Here is a 26,535-nt window from a genome sequence, read left to right as displayed (position 1 = left end):
CATGTAAACTAAACAAAAGAAACCTTATTGTAAAGTGTTACCGTTTAACTTTCTTCAAGCATCCAATTTCATTTGGCGCTCTTAACATTCTTCTCTTATTTGGATGGCGATATGTGGCTGAAATTTAAAGTGCACAATAATCGCGGCTATCACGAATATCGTGATTAGATCAAAAAATTGCGACAGCTCTACTGCGTATGTCGCATATAATGTGTAAATACATTTCCTCTACCAGAGGCAGCAGCCGAATCTAATCACAGCTGAATCCCGTCCTTTTTTAAATTAACAGCTCCTGGTAATTGCTAAAATAATGGAGTCAGTGCTCTCTGGGCCTCAGGTTAACTTCCTCTTTGTGGCCGGCTCCTTTGGCTCTCTGACACACCGATGGAATTAACAGCCGCTCAGCTCCAGCTTAAAGGTCAGGCATGGGCGCTAGTTGTGAGAAACTGCTGATAACACAGAAGCATTCTTAGCTACAGTTCACAGGAGGATAAGAAGTGCCAGACAATAACACAGACCCTCAGTTCATTAGTTTCATCGTGCCTTTCCCATTGTTCTATTATGATGATGCTCCCACTCGGGAACGTGAACATCGCAGCATTTGACTCTCATGGACTGCATAATGGCGATCACCTCTATGCAAGAGCATCTTTTGTAACGCAAGTGTCACTTTCCAAATGGTCCTCTTTTTTGTCAAGCGGTCAAGTTTTAATTGGTTAGATGGCGTAACTTCAGGATCTGGAATGAAAAAAGCCTCTTTCTACATTAACGATCATTCAGAAGTAGTTGCATTTTTTGTAAGCAACATTTAAATCATAATATAAAATTAAATAAATGATGAATTAAAAATAAATGAACATATTTAATAATGAATAATATTTCAAAATATAAAATAATTTAAATATATACAAAAATATTTGATATATTATTATAAACATTTTAGGTAACACTACAATTAGGTTTCATTAGTTAACATTAGTAACTACTTTAGTTGACATAAACTTAGAATTTATATTTCTACAGCTTTTATAAATCTTAGTTAATGTTAATTTCAGCATTTACTAAAACATTATTAAAATCAAATGGTGTATTTGTTAACATTAGGTAATTGATTGTGAACAAACATGAACAATCAATGAACAGTTGGATTTTTATGAACTAACATTATCAAAGATTAGTAATTAATGTATTGCTCATTGTTAGTTCATGTTAATAAATTAACTAATGTTAACAAATGAGTCCTTATTGTAAAGTGCTACCACATTTTATTATATTCCAGTAAATATTTTGGCAGAAGTTATTTTGCCTTATTTTGAAAAAAACAAAACAAAAAAAAACAAGATGAAATTGACTCGCTACTTTGAAAGAGTTCTTAGCTTTCTCCTCCTCACTTTTTCCCCATTATGAGCAGTATTTCTCAAGCTATGTATCTTTCTTATCATTTACAACTGGGCAAATGCCTAAGGTGTGAAGGTCTGAGATTTATTTAAACATAAAATACCCTGGACACTGTCTGGCGAACCGGTATACATACTAACCTGCGATGTTTGGAGCCTCTTGACATTGCTACCTTAATTCAGCAGGAAGCCATTAATTTCAATGACGTTATGAGGACAGCGTTGGCACGCTGAGTAAGCGTTGCACGCTTTTCTCTTTCATTATGAAGTGTTTTTAGAGCTGAAGAAGAGAAAAAAGATGTGCTGCTGTATTAAAGTCTCATCCTAGCTTAACAATCAAGCTACTTAGAAATCTTGTGGTTTATCTACAGCCTAAACCCCCTGTGTTAGACATATCTACTGTCCATTGTTAGAATAGACAGCGTGCACCACAGCAGGGATAGAGCTCCATGGGACTGGACCACTGTCAGGATGGGATAAACTACAGCTCAACAAAGAACCTCTAATCCGCATCTCTGGCAGCTGTTGGCCTTCAGAATATTAACTGTTTCTCAGGCTGTAAAAAAAAAAAAAAAAAAACGTACCCACACCAGCGTCAAATGCAAGTCCGCAAATGCAAGCCACAATACGGAGTGTGAAAAAGTTTTGCACACAAGGTCAGCAGCTCGCTCTCGTATTCCCCCCACGCACTGTGATAATCCTCCACTCTGAGTGGGGTCAGAGGGTGAAATGGTTGTGTAGGGTGCAGAGGCAGGGCTAGAGGAGGAACCAATACTGCCTGGACTACACAAGCTTTAGGCCAGAAAGGCTAGGCCAAGGGCCAGGGAACTGCTAATACCGGCCCAAATTGCTGCTCCAGATGCTTGCATTTCAAGGCTAGAGAAGAGAGGCGAAGAAGTCAAGAGAGGAGGAGATGGAGAAGTCAAGGTCGGGAGTTAAAGAGAAACTGGCTCATTGCAGAAAAGACTTCCACTATAATTGCATTAAAAAATGGGGCAATGACATTTTTCAATGTACAAATATTCAATGATGTATTATTTTTGGATACTTTGAAAATTGTAATTTTGAAATATCACAAGGTGGTATGTGTTTGCACAATAAACAATGAATATACGCACACAAAAAAAATAAAAATCCTGTGGATGCACTACCCATAGAATCCAAATTATAATATTATAATACATTATTTTTTTATTTATATTATTTATAAGAAATAAATAATATTAATAAGAAATATATTATATATATATATATGACTTTATATATATATATATATATATATATATATATACACTCACCTAAAGGATTATTATGAACACCTGTTCAATTTCTCATTAATGCAATTATCTAATCAACCAATCACATGGCAGTTGCTTCAATGCATTTAGGGGTGTGGTCCTGGTCAAGACAATCTCCTGAACTCCAAACTGAATGCCAGAATGGGAAAGAAAGGTGATTTAAGCAATTTTGAGCGTGGCATGGTTGTTGGTGCCAGATGGGCCGGTCTGAGTATTTCACAATCTGCTCAGTTACTGGGATTTTCACGCACAACCATTTCTAGGTTTTACAAAGAATGGTGTGAAAAGGGAAAAACATCCAGTATGCGGCAGTCCTGTGGGCGAAAATGCCTTGTTGATGCTAGAGGTCAGAGGAGAATGGGCCGACTGATTCAAGCTGATAGAAGAGCAACTTTGACTGAAATAACCACTCGTTACAACCGAGGTATGCAGCAAAGCATTTGTGAAGCCACAACACGCACAACCTTGAGGCGGATGGGCTACAACAGCAGAAGACCCCACCGGGTACCACTCATCTCCACTACAAATAGGAAAAAGAGGCTACAATTTGCACGAGCTCACCAAAATTGGACAGTTGAAGACTGGAAAAATGTTGCCTGGTCTGATGAGTCTCGATTTCTGTTGAGACATTCAGATGGTAGAGTCAGAATTTGGCGTAAACAGAATGAGAACATGGATCCATCATGCCTTGTTACCACTGTGCAGGCTGGTGGTGGTGGTGTAATGGTGTGGGGGATGTTTTCTTGGCACACTTTAGGCCCCTTAGTGCCAATTGGGCATCGTTTAAATGCCACGGCCTACCTGAGCATTGTTTCTGACCATGTCCATTTCCTTTATGACCACCATGTACCCATCCTCTGATGGCTACTTCCAGCAGGATAATGCACCATGTCACAAAGCTCGAATCATTTCAAATTGGTTTCTTGAACATGACAATGAGTTCACTGTACTAAAATGGCCCCCACAGTCACCAGATCTCAACCCAATAGAGCATCTTTGGGATGTGGTGGAACGGGAGCTTCGTGCCCTGGATGTGCATCCCACAAATCTCCATCAACTGCAAGATGCTATCCTATCAATATGGGCCAACATTTCTAAAGAATGCTTTCAGCACCTTGTTGAATCAATGCCACGTAGAATTAAGGCAGTTCTGAAGGCGAAAGGGGGTCAAACACAGTATTAGTATGGTGTTCCTAATAATCCTTTAGGTGAGTGTATATATATTTTAGATAGATCGACTAAACAGGATGATTCTCTGAAGGTTTCATACTAAAGAGTACACAAAGCTTAAAAGACAATATGCTGGGTGTGCTGAACATATCTTTTTTATTTACTCAGACTGTCAACACTGCTGGATTAAGCCAAGCTGAGAAGATTTGTACTCGCCCTGTCTGAGAGGAGCTCATGGAGGGCAGGGGAAAAAAGATACAAAGAGACAGAGAGCACGCGATCAACAGAGTTCAGGAGCCCAACACACAGCTGTCTCCTCTGCCTTCAGCTGAAGCTCCCAGCAGAAAAACAAGAGGCTGCTGGTCCAGGGCCAAGAGCAGCGCAGCAGGTAGCGTACACTTCATCAAGCTCACTTATCTCTCATGAGCACACCCATTCGCCTCAGCTCAGCTGACAAAGAACCCAGCTATAGATTTTAATGAATTTTGGATAATGTTTTGCTATGTGTTGTATGGCAATTTGACAATGCGGCACTACTACATAAGTCCCAACAGCATATACAGTGCCTCTAAATAAAGAGACAAGTACGCATATACTGTATGGCAAGAGAAAGTGACAGTGAGCGAAAGAGAGAGAGCATTAAAAGAGCAAGTGTCAGCCTTCTTGTAATGAGTTTTGTAAAAATGGCAGTTATGTCAAACGTACAAGGTTGTTAATTAAATGTGAAAGGCTGACGTCCAATCAGGCTGCTCCCAAGCCATTCACCAACAAATCCCTCCAGCGAGTAAAACACTGGAGTATTTTAAAATGAAGCGTACAGTAAATCAAAACAAGTCTGTGAAGGCTGAGGGCGAGCAGAGCGGCATAGTGGGTCAGTTTCTGGGTCGTCTCGCGCTCAATGACTGTCTCTTTAATCTGCCCCACAAACAATAGAGCGAGGGCGATTTTATGGAAGCAACTGCTGAGATGAGCTGCAGAAAAGTTGCCTGAGAAATACATTCAGCTCATTCTTTCTTTTTCTTTTTTGCTGACCTTCTATGTAGGAGGCACTGCCTCATTCTCCTCAGTAAGATTGCTTTTGGCCTTTCACAAATTGATTAAAACCTGCCCACTCAAGAAGGGCAGCCTGGCAGTTTTCCCATGCTTTACAATACAGAACAGTGTGATGGGAGTAATTCTATCATTTAATTAGGGTTCGGCATTGTTTTGATTCTTAAAGCTGTTAAACTATTTTAAAAAACATATTTTTAAGACATTTAACTATTACTCAAGCATATATTTAAAAGCAGTTTCAGCAGAACTTAAATTTACAGTAAATAAATTATATTTCATTACCTGGTATAATGTCAATATGCAAGGTCATAAAACTTGATGTATATAAAACCCTAATTTTCAAAACTGATATTAAAATAAAACGTGATCATCTAAATAAATAAAAAGTCTCACACGGAATTAAATTTACATTTTTAACTGTAAATTCTAAGATGACTTGTTTATTCATTTAACAGTGTTTAACTGTAAAATTATATAAAATGTCCCATCTAGTATAGTTTTTCATTATATACAGTAACCACTTAGGTTACCAAAACTAGGTTTTTACTGAAGCATTTTATAGTCTTTTACAATCATTTTATGTGTACACTGAAAAAGACCTCATAATGCGTGTAATAATTTATTGTTATTTACTATTAGACGTGTCCTAACCAGATTTTGTCGTAATGTTGATTTTTTCCCCCATTTCTGTGGAGTTACGCTGTGTAGCCCCACCCTACCTGGAATCTGATTGGTCCATCATTTTTGTACATTTAAACATGAAATATCTCCTAATGGGCTGTGATTGTGTTTAGGAATTCACTGATATTTAAATTTTGACCAATGCGATAAGCTGATAATTGTTCTCATGTTAAGGCCAATAATTAAAATGCAATAATATTTAGTTAAAACAAATTAAAAAATAAAACACTAAAAAATTAAATCAACTGGTTTTAAAAAAACTGCTACAACAATTGCTACAAGTGAATTTCGGCATCAAAACATTATAATATACAGTATGAAAAATGGATATTCGTTTTGAGATTTGCTAAAGATTAGTGTTATTAAAAAAAATTAAGTTTAGTGTTAGATAACAGCAAGTGTTAATCGAAATGTAAAAATAGGGTAAAAAACAGATAATAATCTGATACAGATATACTGTGCATCCCTGATTGTATCACATCATGCAGCAGTTTCATTTTGTGTGGACAGACACATTTCTCACAGATGGATTTATGTATCATGTCTGGTTGCAAAACACAGTGTAAAGCTTTAAAACACTTTCTATATTAGTCACGATTCAGGAGTTCTGGGCCAGTGAACAAACTTAAGGGTCACCTCATTTCCTCTCTTTCATTCTAGCCCACTGAAAACCATGTGCTCCAGATCCTCTGAGCATCACTCTATGTGAAAGACAAGCTTTGTCTCATCCTCTCACAGGTACAAGGACACAGCGCACCGGGGGGAGGCTACACACAAGCAAATATGTGCAAGTACAAAGACAAAACACTTAGTGACAGCTTCTGAGTGCTTTTAAACACAGCCTGGCCCACTCAGCCTCACCAATGCCGAGCGGCCGATAAGCAGGCACAGACATGCATGTGAGGACAGTGCAGAAGGCAAAAGATATCAAATATTTAGAGAAAAGCAGTATTTTTCACTTGCTTTCTCTGACTCATTCCTTTGAGTGCAGCAAGAAGGGTTGTGAACCTACGTTGTTCTGTTATACTGAAGGACTAAGCCTGTTATGGGGGTGTAGTGTTGGATTTTAACCTCGGGTAAACAGCAAATTTTATTTTTACACTATTAAAATGCAGTATATTATAACTGTTGGTTAAAGGTAGGGTAGGCAATTTTGTCGGTTAAAGGTAGAGTAGGTTGGTAATTCTGTAGGATGCAGAGTATAATATTTGCTTCAGTTTCCAATGAAATTGACTGGGGTTTAATCCAAGCATTGTGTTCAGCAATGTGGTGTGAAATTGAATAAATTACACTACACTAAAATAATCTAAATAATAATAATAATAATATTATTATTAATAATAATAATAATAATAATAATAATGATCACTTGCATAAATATAAATATTTTAATGTGTTATGCAATAAAATATTTTAATACATTTTATGATAATAATAATAATAATGTTATTATTATTTTATTTAATATATAATATAGTTATATATAGTGTTATTATAAAAACGATGAAAATATATCATTCTATAATACATGAAAAAATATAATTTACATTTATGCGTTTAGATCAAATTTATATATCATTTTAATACTAAAAGCTGGTTCACACTTTTGCATTGCACTTTTGTATCACTTTTGCTTTGAAAAACACAAGATGCGGGCAGTGGAATGGGGAAAAAAGAGACGCGTCTATTAAAAGTTAAACTTATTTTAACTTGAGCGCTACATTTATAAAACACCGTGTCATGCACGAGATGCTGCAAAAAACGCAAGAAGCAAGCACAACGGTCAAACACATCAGTCTAACGCGCGTTTACATAGAAAAATAGTGGAAAACTGGAGCAGTGGAGTGGAAAACCGCATTCTGTGTAAACGACCCCAAACTCTACTAGTTTCTTTTTATATTAGCACCAGTTTACAGATTTAGTGTTTGATTTACTGTTGAAATAAATTCCATCTCTCTCAAAGCCCTGTCTCATGCATGTGGCACAGCTTTATTCCAGGTCTCCCTGATCTCGGCTCTGGTCTAATCTCAAATTAATCCTCCGATCCAGCCATACTGTCATCCTACAGTACTGGCCTGTTCTCCTGAGCCTCAGAGCTTTACAGACCCTCTGCACATTCTGAAGAACTCCATTCTCTCTTCTCATTACAGCAGCTGAGAAACAAAGAGAGGAGGAGAGACCAGGAGAGAAAGCAAAAACTGTCATGGCTAACCCTACACAGAACCTGTACATTTTTGACATTGACAACCTGACATTTTCTAAGAGAAAATCAACAAAAACTAAATGATAAATTCTTATTTTAGCTTATAAGTATTGTCAAATAAGCCAAAATATTTCATAAATGAAAAAACAAAGGATGGAAGATGTGCGGGACTTCGTGATGGATGGCCGCTCAATTTCTGTGGAAATCTGCTGAGCTTTTCGTGGAATTCCGTGGGCACAAACTGTTCAATGGCCTGTTGTAATGGCCAATTTAATACTTTGCGTGCAGTCTAGACATCAATTTAGACAGTCCAGATCGGTCAGCAAGACATTTAGTGAACCACATCTGCCAGAACAAACCCTCCAGACAGCAATAAAGCTAACTGTGGCAATAATCTCAACCACAAACTGACAAGACTTAAAAAAATAATCCACTGTACTGAACGCCAGAGAGAACGACAACCCTACAGTGTCATCCGCCCCCTGTTCTTACTGGTTAAGCCAATACGATTGGGGTTGGAGGAGGTCACGGCAGAGATGGCTAAGGGTTGACAATGGACACATTGTTTAATGGAGGTTTTACTGGGGCAGGCCTGGGGGGTCTTCAGCGAGCCGGCCAATTTCCCTGTGAGCTGAACTGTTCAGCCCCTGCATTTCCAAAGGCTGCCCGGGGTCAGCTCCAAGCCTCCTTTACTCCCAGCGTACAACAGTGTTACAAGCCCAGTGCAACATATCTACAAACTTAAATCACACACGCATTATACCCCTCCGATCAGAGGGTTTTCATCAACCGCTTTGTGCTGTAATGATTTCTCCATTTTCGCTACGGCACGCTGTCAAAGTGAGTCATATTTAAGCTGACGTATGAAAAAAGCCATAGCCGACAGTAATAGGATTTTTTTTTTAAACACACAAAACAGCAGTGAGGCGCTCCAGACATGAACCGTACTTGTTCATGCATTGAATATCTTGGGCATCTCGTTAATGTTAATATGAAAACATCCCCATCCGATGCAGCGTCATGATGTGGAAGAAAGGAGGCACATAACACACAGTGATCTACATACTGCCATCATACCCTGAAAGTCTTCCTTTTTTTACCCATGAGTGATGGCATGTCAATCAAAACACATAAGACTTCTTGAATATGGCTGATTTATTCAGACACAGGGAGTTGTCAATCAGCAATGAAACTTGTCAGACATCCTCCTTCAAAAAAATATGAGGTAACATTCAAATAAGCAAAGGAATATTGGAGAATTGCACACAATATCCAGCATAACAGCAATTAGACACAGTTGTCTTAGTTTTCACAGTGTAAGTGAATATATAGAGATACATGGGTGAATCTCACAAAGCATTTCACAAACAAAATAAAATTTCATGACAATTAAGAACATCCAGCCAAATTCTAATTACCGTATGGCTAAGGATGTTTTACTTTTAAGTGATTTTTAATTGGGTTTTTCTTTTTTTTTTCATTACTTCCCACTATTCTCAAAGGGAATTCTCAAAAAAGACCACTAATATGGTACTATGAATAATTTCTTTAATAATATCTTTTTCACATTCACAGTATATAGATATATATTTTTTTGTGTGTGTGTTGCATAAAATCACAATAGTCCTAAAATGTGGTCATTTTTAGGTTAAATATAACCCATAAATGTTCTTGACATTTTTTCCCCATCTATAAGCATGTCCTTGAAAACAAAACATACTCAATACAACACATCAGGGAAACGAGAGAGTGAGGTTGAAACAAACAGAATGAATACTTCAACCGGATCAATATTTCACTTGTCACATTTCCATTTCAAAGAAATCTAAGACAACCATTTTCTGAGTCCGAAGACATTTTTCACAACATAGACTAATTATAAAGATCTCCGACTCCGAAGCAGACAAAAAAACAAAACAAAAAAAAATCCCCAAAGCACAAGGGCTCAAGGACATTTCAAAAACAAAATAAAAACAATTTCTTCCTCTCTCCTGGTTGCGCACAGTCGTTCTCTCTTTATTTTTTAATATTGTCATTTTTAATAGTGTCTCTCTGCATTTGTTTGTGCCAGTGTGGCATATTATGCGAAAAGATGCATCACCCTCACAGATTTTATTAAGTGCAGTGTCACCAGAACTAAGCGGTTCACTCTGATTGCTGTCATCCTGATACATTGCACACTGTTCAATATTATTGCATCAGCAAACACAAAACAAAGTGCAACTGGCTAACCCCTCCATTCAACTTTTTTTTGCTCCCTTGATTCCATCAAGGCCTTGCTTATTTAGAAACCAAACCATTCTAACAACATTTCCTGGATTATCTGTACTTTGGATATTGATTCTTTTGTGAAAACTCTACTGATACAGTATAATCTGACCAGCAACTTCAGATGCACTACACTTACACAACCCATAGTCGTTGTCAAGTTCATCAATATGCAGCATCTATAGGGCTGCATCTAGACTTAACTTCCCAAAGGCTAAACAGCTGAGATTTCTGTGGAACATGACTGGCTCCCACAGAAGGGCAACTACACCCACAGGAAATACCAACCACAGCCTGCTGTTCCTCAGTGAGTCATTTATTACACTTTTGCCAAACCAAAAATGACAAATAAATGGCAAACACCAGGATTAATATTAATGTAGTCATTACTGCCAATGCCACTTCATCCTGCCGCTGTACCAACTGGCATTTTACAGTTTCTGAACAACAAAAATGTCTTCATAATGCTAGGTTTGGAACAGCTGTGTGAAAACATTGATTGGAGTGGCTCACTGCTCATGAATAGAGGCTGGCAAACCTTCAAACTGTAAGTCATTACATGTGATTCAAAACCCAGAGCTGCTGGCCACTAACACAATAAGAAATGAACAGCATGGGACGAAAAAGGTAATCAATGTGACCATCACTTGTCTCCCTCAATTCATTAAAAGCCTATAGGAGCTGTGAGGTTCACTCTGTACTCCAAATCTGTCAGCACGGAACAAGAGTCAGCCATTTTGTTTTTTTCCCCCAAAGCCGAGGGTTTGTCTTGCAATTACTGAATAAAAAAAATAATCTAATCTAAAGTGTTAAAGGGATAGTTCACTTTGAAATTACATTTTGGTATGTTTTAGCTTACCTCAAGGGCATCCAAGATGTAGGTGTCTTTTTTTCCACAGTAGTTTCAATTTTGATATTTTTAGGTCAAACCGTTCTTGTCTGTCAGTCATATAATGCAGGTCTATGGTCACTGTCTCAAAGAGCATGCACAGAGTCCAAATTAAAACGTTTTTACCTCTTGTACACAGCCACGTCCAAGTGATCTGAGAGCGCAGGCGGGTATAGATATATACAATAGAAGTCGCCTTGGCTACGGTTTCGTTCCAATGAACTGCCGTAGCCAAGGCGACCTCTATTGTATATATCTATACCCGCCCGCGCTCTCAGATCACTTGGACGTGGCTGTGTACAAGAGGTAAAAACTATATAAATACTGTTCGTTTTCTCACACAAACCGCTCGTTTCGTGTCTTAGGCCATCAATGTGTACTTACGATGGGCAATTGTTTAATTTGGACGACGGGGAATTGTTTTAATTTGGACTCTGTGCATGCTCTTTGAGGTGGTGACCATCGACCTGCATTATATGACTGACAGACAAGAACGGTTTGACCTAAAAATATCAAAATTGAAACTACTGCGGAAAAAAAGACACCTACATCTTGGATGCCCTTGAGGTAAGCTAAAACATACCAAAATTTAATTTCAAAGTGAACTATCCCTTTAAAGAGGCCATTCTACAAAATTTTCTAAATCTATTTTGAAATCTTGAGTGGAGATGTATAATTATAAAAATTCTAGCATATACAGGTGACAATTATTTTCATATTATGGCCAAAAACCAGTACAAGAAAATAATAATATTGTCTAAGTAAATATATAAAAAACTTAGAAATCTGAAATAAACAAAGCGTTTTAAATGTGAATTTAAGCCTCAGAGCATTGTAATGTAAAGTGTGAAAAAAATTTATTTTGAGATTTCCCACCAAACATGCTAAATTACTGCGTTCAAACAACAGATAGCCCCGCCCCAAACTGTCGGGATAGCATAGTGCTTTTAGGAAGAAACAACCTATAAATGGGGACACATTTAACGACTAGCTGAAACATTCTAAGACTGAACTGAACACATTAAAGATTGTTTCCAATGACTGGAGCAGATAATTATCAAATTACATTCATAATCGGCCTTGCAGTCGTTAGGTGTGTCCCTGGCTTTACTTGCAGTTCAATATTAAGATGCCATTGAGAAATGCATTCAAATTCAAATAAAAGCAATACGATGTGTCCCATTAAAACATCACTATTAAATATGCACATACATTGTCTATTTGAGAAGATTTTCATTATCTGTATAGATCAGGCACAAAATGGATATATCGAAACCACTGATAAGCTTATTAACAACCATTTAATTGGCAAACGATTGCCCACACTGACTGTGTCCAATTCTGTCCCCTTCTCACTGCCAGAAAATTCAACGATCGATTTGAGGAACCGCACATCCCTTTTGAATATCAGTCACAGGGGAAGCAGAAAAAGTGCCCATAATGAATGGCTGGGTTTGAATGCATCAATCAATCAATGAATAAGTGCTCTAAAGCAGAAAAGGCTCCAATCAGGGCTCACCACGCCGCAGCTGGTTGTACAGTGCAGAGCATTTGCTCTATTCCAGTCTCACATCTGCTCCTTCACAGACTGCACTGCCTGCAGAGTTAATATGGCCTCGGTAAGGGGCAAATAACGCCATTCACCCATCTCCCGTTTCCTGCAATCTCCAACATAATATAAAAACCTTGCTATTCCTAGTATGCTCAAAACTTCTGACACTTGCAAACAAAAGATGTGTTCAGCTGTAATCATTAGAATCATAAATGGCAGCCAGAATGCTGCAACCAAGGCTATTAGTGCTTCCGCTACACAGTGTTTCCTGCTAACGGTAGCGCAGTGGAAGAAAAATCACTGAAGAACTGTCAGATTAAAGCCACTTGAAGCCTTGGTCCAGTCTATCCTTCAACATTTTGCATTTCGGTTTGTCTTGAATGCCTTTAAACCTACGTGTGTTTATGTGCAAAAAAAAAGTATGTGTTAAAACAGTAGGAAATTTGTCTTACTTTAGTAACTCGAAATCCATCTATTTAACTTTCGGTGCGATGTGGCATTGTTCCCGACAACATAGTAAAGGTAAATAATGAGCGAAGTGATTCACAGCGAGCGACACAGTCCTGTGCAAACACCCCAGATTTGCATGGTTTATCTTTATTATGGAAATGTCTGGGACTCTTAAGGGCCTGACACTGGGCTCGGCACATAAACGAAGTTCATTAACTCGAGCTCCGCAGGACGAGCTCTATCCACAACCTGCGGCAGGATGCTCATTACGTTAGTCTAAAGAAAAGGACTAGAGGAATGAAAATAGACCTTGTAAGGTGTTTATATTTAAAAGAGTTTAGAGGGATGAATCATATATGCATTGTGCTAGCACACAATATGTTTTCTATCTTCTAAGTAAATACACATTAATGCAGAAAAGAAGTAGTGCATTCGGGGATTTGCTTCATCTGCGTGATAGATTTGGGAGCAGAGGGCAGGATTTATATGCAAGAGAAGAGCAGTTTCGCCTGTGATCTAATAGCTTGTTTTAACTGACAGGCATTTTGTTCAGTCGCTGCATCGTTGATGGTGTTCAATATTTTGCGCCCTGGAGCACATCTTGTTACCACCTTTAAATCATCCTGCTAGTGCGAGATCTGTGAGAGCAAGGGCACAAAGCGATTTGAATATCCTTAAGCACTAGGGGTGTATGCTAGGCACAATCCCTGGCAAGCCATCAATCAGTCCTTTATGGGGAATGAGGGACTTTATGGTAAATGCAAAATGTGATGGGAGGGAAATTACTTTGAGGTATGTCGTCGCCCATGCTAGCGTAGTTCAAATCCCTCTCTTTCCCTCTTCCTCTCCGTAGAAAGACAACTAATGACAATCATTTGTGCCGCATAAATGATCCAACATTTTAGATCCCAGTGAGTGGCAACTTATGTATTTACAGATATTTCGGAGTGGATTTACTATACAGTTCTTATGTACAGTATTTCAGCACAGAAACCTGGGTCTTATTTAACAAATCATCCGCAATCCAGCCTAACCAGAGACAAAAAGCACTGAAATAATGCCATTATGCATTTAAATTACATTTTTGTTATTAGTTTCAGCACTAACACACCTCCTTTCTATGCAATTTTTGCAGACTATAAATGCCCTCATAAAACTGTGCTGTTTGTGCAGCTTTCTATTGGTCATGGCAATAGTAATTAATTTTATTTTTTAAAGAAAAGATTTTTAGAGACACAAAATTGATCATGTTCATGTAGGGCAGAAACAAATCTGTCACTTACTGACCCCTTTTTAAAAGAAGATATTCTTTAATTTAGTAAGGAAGGATGTATTAAATTCATCAAAAGTGACAGTAAAGAAATGTATATTATGGCAAAAGATTTCTATTTCAAATAAAAATGGTTCTTTTGAATCACAGTTTCAGAGAAAAATATTAAGCAGCACAAATATTTGAACAATAAAATTAAAAGAAATGTTTCTGAAGCACCAAATCAGAATGACTAGAATGATTTCTGAAGTATCATGCGACACTGAAGACTGGAGTAATGATGCTGAAAATTCAGCTTTACCATCACATGAATAAATTACTTTTTATGGTGATCTTAAGAGGCAGTTTTCAAAAACATTCAAAAATAAACTACCCCAAACTTCTGAATGGCTATACCATAGCAATATACTGTAAACTAGCTGCCTACATATTTTAGGAAGGATCTCCCTTTGACATCAGAAAGTTTGATGATCACTACTCCTATAATCTCGATCAGTTACCTACAACAGTGTCCACATAAATAGGCTGTATGTTAAGTCACGTTCTGTTCAATGCTTTGATGCGGAGAAGGCAAGGATGCACTCCTGCTTCGCTCCAAATGTTCCTCCAGTGATTACCTGCCGTCTCCCTAACTGCTGCACCCTGCTGGGGAACGCTCTAGATGAAGTAGCTTCTAGATGGGAGCTGGCACTTCAAACGGAGGGAAGGGACGGGAAGGTTGTCGGAGACTTAATTGTAGCGGAGAGCCTATGGTTCTGCATGTGCCACAGACGCCAGGCCCAATTAACCGGGCGTACACAGTCTGCCAATCCATGAGGGACAATAAGCAGCTGATCCGCCGTTTGCTTTCCTCTGACTAATGGATCGATACGGAGACAGGGCGTGGGAGACGTGTGCGGTGGAGAGGCTGGCGCACTACCTGACGGCATACACATGCATGTTACACCTTTTTTCAGTTTTTTTTTTTGGGGATACCTCGTCTCACTTTGGCCAGATGGACAGCCTCATTCAGAAATAATTGCAGTGATGACCCTTGTTAAAAAGAAGTGTGCTTAATTGTACTGAAAGTGCATTTGTAGTGTACTTTAAATCCTAAGTATATTTTTTAAAAATTGCACTTTTAGATAATATAATACTAATGGAAGAAAAACATGGTAACACTTTAGTTTAGGGTTCAATTCTCACTATTAATTAGTTTCTTATTAGCATAAATATTACTAGGATATTGGTTGTTTATTAGTACTTATAAATCACATATTAATGCCATTTTCTGTATGACCATATTCTACATCCCTTAATCCTACCAAATTCCTACCCAATACCAAAACTTAGCAACAACCTTACTTTCTATTAATAAGTAGTGGTGTCTATTGAGGAAAAAGTCATAGTTAGTTAATAGTAAGAATTGGACCCTAATCTAAAGTGTGACCAAAATCACTTAAGTACACTTAAGTAAAAAAGTACATTTTAATGACTGTTTCTTAATGCACTTAAGTACACTATTAAAAAGTGCACTTTATAATTTTAAATTAAAAGTTGCAGATAATATAAATGAAATAAAAGGCCACTTACTTAAGAGTGCACCTTTTAAATATTTTGTTTTAATAATCTTTTGCTTTAAAGTACACTTATTTTGATGTGCGGACTAATATGCTAAAGCCCCTGTAAAGTAATTGATTATAATTTAACTGTAGTGTGTTATTAAATATATTAAATGTACTAAATTGAAACTTCATCATTACAATTAAATGTGTATTTCATGAAAAATTCAATATAAATATATTTCAGTTTACCATGAATGCTTGTCAGTACATTCGGCTGTACACTTTAACCATATTTCTAAGACAATAGAAGTATTATGAAATTACATAAAAATATGTACTTAAGTCCTACTTAAGTGGGTCAAAAACCTTTTAAACTATAATATAAACCTTTTCCATTTTATTGTAACTAACATGAAATGAAGTGTCCAAAAACATTGCATTCAGTTTGCACTTAAGCATATTCTTTCAAAGTATGTTATTTTCATAATTAGTATGCTAAAATGTACTTCTTTTGCAAAAGGGGAGGGAAGGAGAGAGGTAAAACAAAGGTCTGGATCAATCTCTCAGATAGTGAAGAGATCAGCGGACTCACCGCCCATCCATCAATACTGCTACATAAAACCTAGAAGAAAAGGACCACACAATTTATGAGTGCAATACATCACCAGCATAAGCCAAACGAAGATGGGCCGAAAAATAGAGCGGCGGACACCAGCCAATGGCGTGGGAGATTGGCTCATTGATTTGTAATGAATATCCACCAGCTTTCCTTTCTCCCCTCAAGTGGGTTGAAAGCCTTTATTGTGGAGTTACAAATTATTAGCGTCCCACTAATGTCCCACAGTCCCCTTACAGGCGTCACCGCTGGCTTTGGTGGGACCCCAGCTGTGCATCTTGCTGGACAAGGGAAGAAATCTAAATTTCTGAAAAGCGGAATTGACACAGAGATGGCGTTTTGCCTGCTATCAAGACTGCCGCATTTCACAACGTGAGCTGCTGGTTCAATAATATACAGTTCGGGCTTTTAAAAAAAAAACAGTGGAAGTGGAGATCAAATGAAGTGGAAGCTTGTCAGAATACAGAGGCTGAGCGGGCATGCAGGTGCTTTTGAACGCGGCAGATGTTTAGCGCATCAGACAAGCTCTTGAGTGAGATGAGGAGCAAGAGCGAAAGGGGAAAAGGCATATATACACACACATGGCAAAACGCAAAAGGGCTTCTGAAGCAAACTAACACAACCCGAGAGAAGCGGCGCTGGGGGAAAAAGCAATTGGGATACACACTTCACAAGGCTGTGGAACCGTCAGCCATGCCTCAGAGACTGTTATGCCAGAGAGAGAGAAAGAGAGAGAGCGCGTGTTAAAGCTTTCCCATCGCCTCGGCACCTGGAAACTGTCAAAGCCTGATTCACAACTTCTGTCCTAAAGGAGGGGCAGACGCACAGGCACAATAACACTCATTTTCATGTGAGCGCTGTGAAAAGAAGTGTTTAAGGAGGGTCTTCATGCACTGAATGGCTCTTGATGAGAGTCTGAGGCACACTGCAATAGGTTAATCACTGGTAATCAAAAAACAGGTGTTAAATATTTGCAGCTCCTGCACATGATCATCAGAACTCGGGAGCGCGTGGTTTAATTAATAGTGATGTCCCTCTCCCAAGTTTTTTTTTCTCCTTCCCTTCTGTTTATTTGTGCCTTTTTTCAGCCTTTTTTTTTTTTTTTTTTTTTTTTGAAAGCCATGAAGCACAACTGATTGCATCGGATCACCAAGAGCAAATTGCTTTTCCTCGGCAGAAGAGACAGGCAGAGGTGGGGGTGATGTGGGGGGGGGGGGGGGGGGGGGGGGGGTAGAGGGAGTTTGTCGTTTATCAGCGGCTCAAAACATTTGGGGGCCCTTCAGCTAGGTTTTGGAACGGCAGTAAAGACATATTATATGTCTAAAGCCCAAACACACTCAAAGGTCACTTTTCAAAAAGAGAGGAAATACTGGATATTACACAAACTGAAGTGTCTGAACGTGATCGAAATACGGTATATATTTTATACGGCTCTAGACTAGTAATTTTAGAAGCCAATGACTCCATAGTCATTTTGTTTTTAAACGTTTAGGAGCCAAATTACAGATTCACTCAATAAAGATGGCTATTCATTCGGCCTGTTTTTAAAAAAGTATAATGACTTCAACATGTCTCCCTTACAGCTGATTCAAACTTACAATTGGATCTTATGTACTAAAAAAAACTATATTTGTCTATAAAAATATGAATATCAAAATATCATTATTACTTTATTCAACAGAAATCTGCTGTGAATATCTATCTTTATTTATACACTGTCATTTAAAAAGAAGTCACTAAAACCTTCAGTGGGAGAGCGGGGCTAGTTGTAACACCCTTGTTTTAAATACCTTCACACATGCCAGCATGACGAAACTTGAAACTAGTGTGTTTACTAGTTGCCATATCAACACTATATAGAGAAAAAAATTGCGCCAAAATTCAGAAATCTTTGGACGATACCACTAAACATTTATTTAACCATAGCAAAAGTAAATTTCTTACTTTGGTATGTTAATTTTTCATCTCTATTTTTGGTGTTTATTTTAAATTAGACAAATCTGATATTATTTTAATCTCCAATTTGTTATTTAACTGTTGATATGGTTCTTTAATGCTTCGCTAACTAGCAGAAGACATTAGCAGGGTTTAAATCCCAGTTGTGCAGGTGGGGCATGTTGTAACAATGTGTTACAATGTGCCCCTATTAGAACTATGCTATTCTATTCTATACTTTTATGAATTCTATTGAGAAAACATGAAATAAAGGTGAATAAAGTCTGAGAGTCAATGTTCAGAAATTATTAATTATTATTATGTTTTGATGTTGTATAGCTGTGTTTTCCGGTGTGTTCGTTGTCAAACTCAAATTTTATTTTATTTTTAATTATTAAAAAAATGCCATTATGTTATATGAAAAAGTTAATGATTGTATTTTATTGAGAAAATATTTTAGTTAGTCTGTTTTTTTTTTTTATTAGATTTTAAGCTGTCATATGGTCATGTTACAATGTGCCCCTCACATGTTACAATGTACCCCACCTATGGGGCATGTTGTCACATTTCACTTCCATTCTTTCGGGGTATATTAAGAAAAAGTATACACTGTATTAATAAAACAAAACCACATAATTTTAATGGGAAATTAATGTGGGAGAAAATAAATACTATGAACCCTAAGTAGATTTACACAAACTGAGAAAGTCAAAAAAGGTTGTGCCCCGCTCTCCCCTTTACATTACATAAATGATTCCTGGTTCCTAGTCCGAATCGGACTTAACCAACAAATGACTCGTGGTTCAGAGCTTACACCTATAATGATGATTCACAAAACAAGTCTGATTCAAACCGCTAACTAAAAGCTGTTTCATGAAACTCTTTGACAGACTCATTAAAAAAGAACTGGCTTGTAAGAGTAATTTTTTCAAGAATCGGACATAATATAAAAATGACTCTGAAAGGGTCAGCTGTGAACACCTCTGAATAATTCAACAAGCGAGTCTGATTCAAATCAGTAAATAAAGGCTGTTTCGTGAAACTTTTTGACTGACTCGTGAAAAAGAACTGCTTCATAAGAGTAATTTGTTCATCGTGGCTCATGCACATGATGATATCTTGAAGAAAAGGCATATTAGTCGCAGTCTGGAGCCCTGTTTTACATATTATTCTGCATAAATACAAACGGCAGCCAAACATGATATCTAATATAACATTGCATAAACTATTTAAGTTTAAAGTATCTGATTTATTTCAGTTGAAATATGTCCTTATCTGTCTCATAATACATCCGCCATCTGCGGTTAATCTATACAAACATAATCTCGCCATCCTTGACTTATAACCGTGTGTGTATAATAAAAGCTGGGGGAGGGGGTCAGTGAATTCAATCATGCTCTCATCGGCAATTTGCACCCATTCATTTTCTGGAGAAGGACATGACTGAATTAAATTGTAAACCATAATGTGCTTCCTAGAATACCGTAGAACGTGATGTAAAAAAGCGTGGCGGGCTGAGTTATGGAAGGGGCAGGACAAGCACATAAAGCACCATTACACCCCATGCTCCTGCCACGGCCAGAGATTAAAACGGGCCGTAAAAACAAACACACATACAGTGTGGGTTAAAGGACGAGAGAGCCACAGCAAGGGCTCCCATTTTTATCAGGGTGAAGAAAACGGCAAAAATGGGCAACAACATTTTTAATCCTTTTTGAGTCAAGCAAGCACGATGTGCGCACGAGCGCAATGTTGCCGTGCAAAACAGCACAGGAATCATTAGGAAAGGATATAGACTATGGCATATTCAGGTCAAGAGCAAACATAAAGACTAGACTGCAAAAATACGCGTTTTATAATTAGACTCAAGCCTGTCAGACTCCTGGGCCACATTATGCCTTCTTCTCATCTGTATATAGCCCAGATCTATTATGGTACGATGAGTTCAGTAAGGCAATAGCGGTATTTCAATCTCGCCTCTACATCTGAACTCCCTACATTTCCATCTTTACCATCTGGCCTTTGGAAGCCTGACAAAGTCATTGATCATCATGCACAGATGTTCAGATGTAGCCGCTACAAAAGAACTTCAAATGCTCTTTAAGTGGGTTAGTTACTGTATGATGGTAAGAGCAGGTCATGGAAGTCCTCACTCTTTTTTATGTGTGGTATTTTAACACCATGTAAATTAATGTTACAGTTACATTTAATGTCGACACATTTTCCAGGTTAAATAACTTGCACTTTCAAAACTAAATGTGTGCATTTTCAATGGAATGGATGTTTTCTCACAAAGTTAGTATTTATAAAAGCATTTATTATATTTATTCCAAAATCATAATTATAAAACACAGTAACAAATTTCTAATTTCATGTATATTTTCTATGTAAACTATTGTTCTGTTAAACATTACTTATTCTCAACAATTTTTTGGATCATCAGTCATCAAAGCTTAGTAAAACACTGCAAGTGTCATGATGGACACACACACACAACTTCAGAAAAGCGTTTTCAAGTCATTTCAAGTTTGATTTTGATGTGACGCCTTGATATCTCTGTGGATGAGTTGTTTCACAACGTGTTGAAGTCTTCCCATAAACACCATTATTATATTTATTCATTTAGACCAATGTGGGGATGTGGAAAATGCATGAAAATGAGAGGCTTTATCACGTGAACAGCGCAATAGGCCAATCATAGCACAATGGAGGCTTTGCTTCCTTTCACGTGACGTTTACCCATTCATTCTCCACCAAACCCAAAGGACGTACAGGTACACTGTTTATGTTATGTTGCTGTTGGACAGTGTCACTATTGCTTATCTACTTTTTAATAGCATATTTCATAATATTTGCATCGTTTTATTTTTGTACTGTAGGTATTCTCTCATCCAAATTTATACGAAATTTAAAAGAAATTTGAAACTCTCTTGCCTCAATGGCCATGGCACGTATGTGCCAGTTGTGCTGACAGCGGGAGGCTGGGCACCCTGGCAGTGCCCAGATTTCTCCCAGCAGTACTGTCTGCTGAGTGCTGTCCCAGCTGACCATTCATCAGCATTACAGGAGTGGCAGGTCTGCCAGTGTGGCCGTAGGAGGCCATCCAGCCCGGCGGCCGACTCATTTATCAGGGTCGTAATAAAGACAAGGAGAGCAGACGCTCAACCTCATAGCTCCTGCTGAACCGAGTGTGCGTGGGGAGGTCAAGGGGTCAAGCTGACTATCACTCCCTCCTCCATCCTTCTTCTCCAGCACTGGGACAACACAGGGCACTGATAAATTGCTGATTGAGTGATATTGCTTGATCCTAAAAGACAGGGTGCGAGCCTAATGGCTTCTCGGAGCAGGATGAGCTGCGTTGGGAGGAAGTGTGGCCGAACCCTCCCCCTGGTGCTTCAGGTAATGGAGTCAGGCTGTGGCACTCACCCACCTCGAGGGCCGATCTCGGCTGGGTTGACTACAAGTCCACCCATCACTGACACTCTTATTCTCTCAGTGGAGACCTGGGATGTCTGATCTTACACACTGCCAGAGCACAGACAGCAGCTCAGACGACTGCGTTAGTTTCTTGAGCTGCTTTGAGACCATTCGGCACTAAAGTCATTCCTCAAATGTGGATTTTAATGCTGCTCTGTTTGCTAAAAAGTGGCTAAATATGGACTACAGCCGCCACAAGGATGTGAGTTTACATGCTTGATGAATGAGACAAACATTGCAGGACTTATACACTGTAAAAAAAAATATTATTTTTATATTATATAATTAATATAATATTAATTTATATTAAATATTATATAATACTATTTCAGTCTTTTTACTACAATGTTGGCCAATATAGCCCTCTTTTTATTAATAATATTATTAGAAATGCACAAATTCATAGATACAATACTGACTGATACCAATAAGCCAATAATTATGTAATGTTAAGGTCAATGACCAATAAATGGCCAATGTTACATCATCATCATCATATTCTTTATTCAGGACATACATAAAAAAATGGTCCATAGCACTATACAAACATACACATAATAATAATAAAAAATAAAAACCACAAACACAAAGAGAGTGTTCAAATATTAGCATATAGACTAAAACGCCAATGGTTCCACAATCTCGAAGTGAACCTAACTGCACTCAATACAGGATTCACTAGTGTTGCAATTCAGCACTATGTTGTCTAATAAAATGTTTTAAAAATGAAATGCATTTTAAATGCGAAAAGTGAATTTAGGCATCACACCATTATAATGTACGGTATGAAAAATAGATATCCATTGTGTATGGCTGAGATTTGCTAAAGATTACAATTAACATTGTTAATTTTTTAGCCTAAGATGATGGTAAAGGTAATCTAAATTTTTAAATGAGGGAAATGAGCATGCACAATTAAATATCCAATACTGACCATTAACAACATATTTTGGAGGGGGGAAAAAAATATCGAATAGCAATCAATAACCAATATGAATATAGACTACAGCTACCACAAGGATGTTTGATGAAAGAGAAAACCGTTGTAGTCCCTATATATGAACTTCATGTAGGAGGTACAGAATGAATTTATTTTGTAGAACAAAAAAATGAAAGTCCCTTAAAGTAATGATAACCACAGAGCATATTTAATCAAAATAAAGGTACAGATACATTGTGCGTCCCTAATTTATATCTTCATTTAGCTTTTCCTTCGCTCTGTTCCAATATTTTGGTTAAGAGATTTCTGTCAAAGTGTAAATTTGCTGTAAATGAGAGAAGCCATTCTGCAGCAAAGATTCTAGAATGGAGCTCCATTACAATCTTAACACTGCATTACAGTGAAGCCGCTGGTAAAGCTGGTAAAGGTTCCAACACCATACACAAGCAGCTCTGTCATGACAATCACACCATAGTTTTCCATTCATGTGCATGCAAATCAATGCTGCATTAAAAAGTCTTTGTAAATGCACCATATGCTTAGATGAGCTACTGTATGTAGTGTAGAAACTGCTCTAGATTACAAATTTAACCATTGCTATAGCATTTGCTCACAATGCCATTAGGGAGCCGTGAGGATGTCTACACACCACTGAATATCATTTAAAAACATTTGTACTGGCACCTTTGCTTTGTTCAAAACATCCGTAACATGACTCACATATTCACATTAACATTAGTCTTTTCCAGCGTGCTTTCCTGGTGCGCAGGCACTAAATATGTATTTACATATGCGTCTATCACAGCAGGACAGCACAGACCTGAGCAAATTGACCCCTGACCTTCCTGCGTTTCTTGTATAGCCCATCATCCATTTGTGAGTGGTGGGCCCTGCTTTTAGCCTGCTGTCTATGCTCAGTGTGGAATGATGGAGCTGTGCATTAGTCAGAGTGCTTTTCAAGGTAAGAGCCATTCAGCACGCAGCCCTGAAGCCTCATCACACCGTCCTGAAGGTGACTGATCGGAAAACACTGACTCATACACTCATAGCAAAAAAGGTCAATGTTCCAATCACCGATATATAATCAATACAGCACAAGACGTAATTAGTTAAGAGAGACAAAATGATTCAGGATGAAAGAGACAGGATGAAAAAGCTCAGATTATTTCAATTAGTCTCAACTATGAAGAGCAATTTATATGCTGTCACCTAAAACTAGGAAACTTATAACATTTGCAAATTAAAGATTCTTCTCGAATGATGGTAGTTGATTGCTTTGCAAGTCTCTCAACAGCAGTTGACAGATGAGTAAAAGTGTAAAGGTACTCTTGAATTGGAAGAACTTCAAGACGGAAATACATTTAAAAACATACTCGTAACTTGGCTGACATGCAATCAGATTCCGGTTGTTTCTTACATTTTTAAAGGATTTTTACAGAGAAAAGAGTCCTGCATCTCTCAAAAGTATACTGCATGGAGCTGCTCTTGACAAATAACACAGGATTATCCCTTGCTAGCCGAGCTTTTACAGTAAGACAAAAAGAGTGAGGGGAATTGTCAGACAAAAGCTAAAAACAACACAGAGCTCTGAGGTAGTGGTGTACAACAGCTTTGAGTGAAAATGAAGTGCAACATGGACTACACTGTGCCTGAGAAATGACTGTAGCAGGTTTCAGTGAGCTACAGTATATAGAGCAAACTGCAGAGCTACAGCATATAGTATTATTCTGTTTATATATTGTGTGAATTGAAATCAATGTTTTAAAGATGAACATGCACTAGCAAGACACTAGACCTTCAAATTGAATGCAAATTGTAAGACACCCATCTCAAAGTGTGTGTTATAGTTTGTTATATTGTTATAGCCCCCTCATTTAAGTGACAATTACAAGAAATGAAACATGTAAACTGTACAGAAGATGTCACTCACTTATTCTATCAATAGTGTGGTGTAAAGGAACTATCTGAAACAGGCCTACAGTTTATATTAGCACTACATATTACTCATTTCAAACATTTGTGTTTTTGTTTAACATCTTTCCCTTTCTCTACCACAATAAAATACAATGACAGACTCAGATATTTAAATACTTTGAATGGAATGTTTCCTTTAAGTAAAATGCAATTTACAGTTACAGTTACAGTGAAAAAATGAAGGTGCGGATCCAATCTTTATTATCACTGAAAGTATGTTTCACTTCTAAATCAGTGTAGATAAATAATGTCAAGCTGTGATCCCCAAATTAAAAACCTGTTGAACCTCAAAGTTTTCACCTTGTTATACATAATCACATTTAACATACTGAGATAAATCTCCAAACAAAGATCTGGGAATGTGTACTAACTTTACGTCATATAAATACTGTATACAGAGAACAAACAGCTATTACACAGGAAAAATGGAAAACGAGAGAATGAAACATATAGAGCTCTGACTCGTATAAAAATTATGCAATGCTTTAAAAAAATTATGAAGTCAGAGCGTAGAGCAATAAAAAAATACACTGTTACGCGCTGTGCTGTCAATCCTATGCGTGCTTTATCATAATTACGCCGATGACTTTATGACTTACGAGTCCTTCTGTTGTGCAATGTGTGATTCTCGCGTGCAACCAAAGTAGGCTACTAGTGAAACGTCTTAAATAGCCTCCTCGGCACAAAGATGTTTCTCAAACCGGAGTTTTTTTCCTCCGCAAACAAAGGTACAATACAGTGAGAAATGGGTCTCGCGCTCGCATCATCTACACATCGGGCTCTGTGGAGCTGCGCGTATCCAATCCACTAATCGCGTGGACAACAGAACAAGTATTTCTAATGTTTAGAATTTGAAATATAAATTCTTACCTTGCCCTCGTGACAATCCCAAGCCAGCAAATACGGCCAGAATCAGAATGACCATGCTTGGTTTGTAATTTCTTGTCGAGTTCATGCTCGCGGCAGTGGGTTCCTATCACAGAATATGTCCTTGTATTAAAACACTTATTTAAAGAGGAGCAGGACACAAACGTTCCGCGAGACCTCCGCCGCACGCGCCGTGAGGAACGAGGTCGCTGCGCGAGACGGGAGCTCTGATCAGATTTATAATTGTGAACGGAGGAGAGAGCCAGAGAATGTTCAATTTCTGTCAGCACCTCTCAGACTGAGTCGAGCCGTTTCAGTACCGCGGACAGCTCCTAGCGTCAGCAACTGGAACAACTTCAGGCTTCGCGCAAAGTTTGTACCGTACATAATCTAATAGTGCCCTCGATTAAATGGCTCGAGTTTTGCCATTTGTATTTCATTTCAACTGCTAACTGAGGCGAAAGGAGGAAGTGGTCGACCGTGCACTACAAGATCAAAGTACTCGGATTAAACAGGTTTACTCCTATCTAAATAGTGTGCCTATTTTTTGCTCTATTCAGTTAATCAAAAAAAAAAAGCTAATAAATGTAATTCGCCAAAAAATTTATACATTTTTCATACGAAACATTCTGTATTAAAAGTCATTCGGATATATTTTGTGGGTTGTACAGTAAAAATGTATGTGTATAACTGCAGAGATTGAAAAAAGAAAAGTGTCATTAAGAGGCTGATATATGATTCTTCTTTATTAAAAAAATAATTAAATAAAAATAAAAATATTAATGCTTACAAACTTTTGTCTGCCTCAAAATCAACTTTTTTCAACATTGATAAGAAATGTTTCTTGAGCAGCAAATCAGCATGTTAGAATAATTTCTAAAGGATCATGCGACACTGAAGACTGGAGTAATGATGCTGAAAATTCAGCTTTGCAATCAGGAATAAAATGAG

At 37.8% G+C, this 26,535-nt stretch overlaps 1 protein-coding gene across 4 annotated transcripts in view; it reads right to left on the bottom strand.

The window, feature by feature from the left end:
- Nucleotides 1–26,003, bottom strand: part of sez6b (seizure related 6 homolog b) — a 190,539-nt gene extending 164,536 nt beyond the window's left edge. For 3 of the 4 annotated variants that reach the window (XM_082180477.1, XM_082180475.1, XM_082180476.1), the window contains exon 1: nucleotides 25,588–26,003. In XM_082180477.1, coding sequence (XP_082036603.1) covers nucleotides 25,588–25,672 — 85 coding nt within the window. In that variant the 5' untranslated portion in view covers nucleotides 25,673–26,003. The remainder of the gene's footprint in view (nucleotides 1–25,587) is intronic. The other variant, XM_082180478.1, reaches the window with a different exon arrangement.
- Nucleotides 26,004–26,535: the final 532 nt, after the last annotated feature.

Source organism: Leuciscus leuciscus, assembly GCF_965113295.1.
Source record: "Leuciscus leuciscus genome assembly, chromosome: 9".
NCBI classification, from domain to species: Eukaryota; Metazoa; Chordata; class Actinopteri; order Cypriniformes; family Leuciscidae; genus Leuciscus; species Leuciscus leuciscus.
The sequence above is the reverse complement of the archived record's forward strand: the minus strand, read 5'-3'. Positions and strand labels throughout refer to the sequence as shown.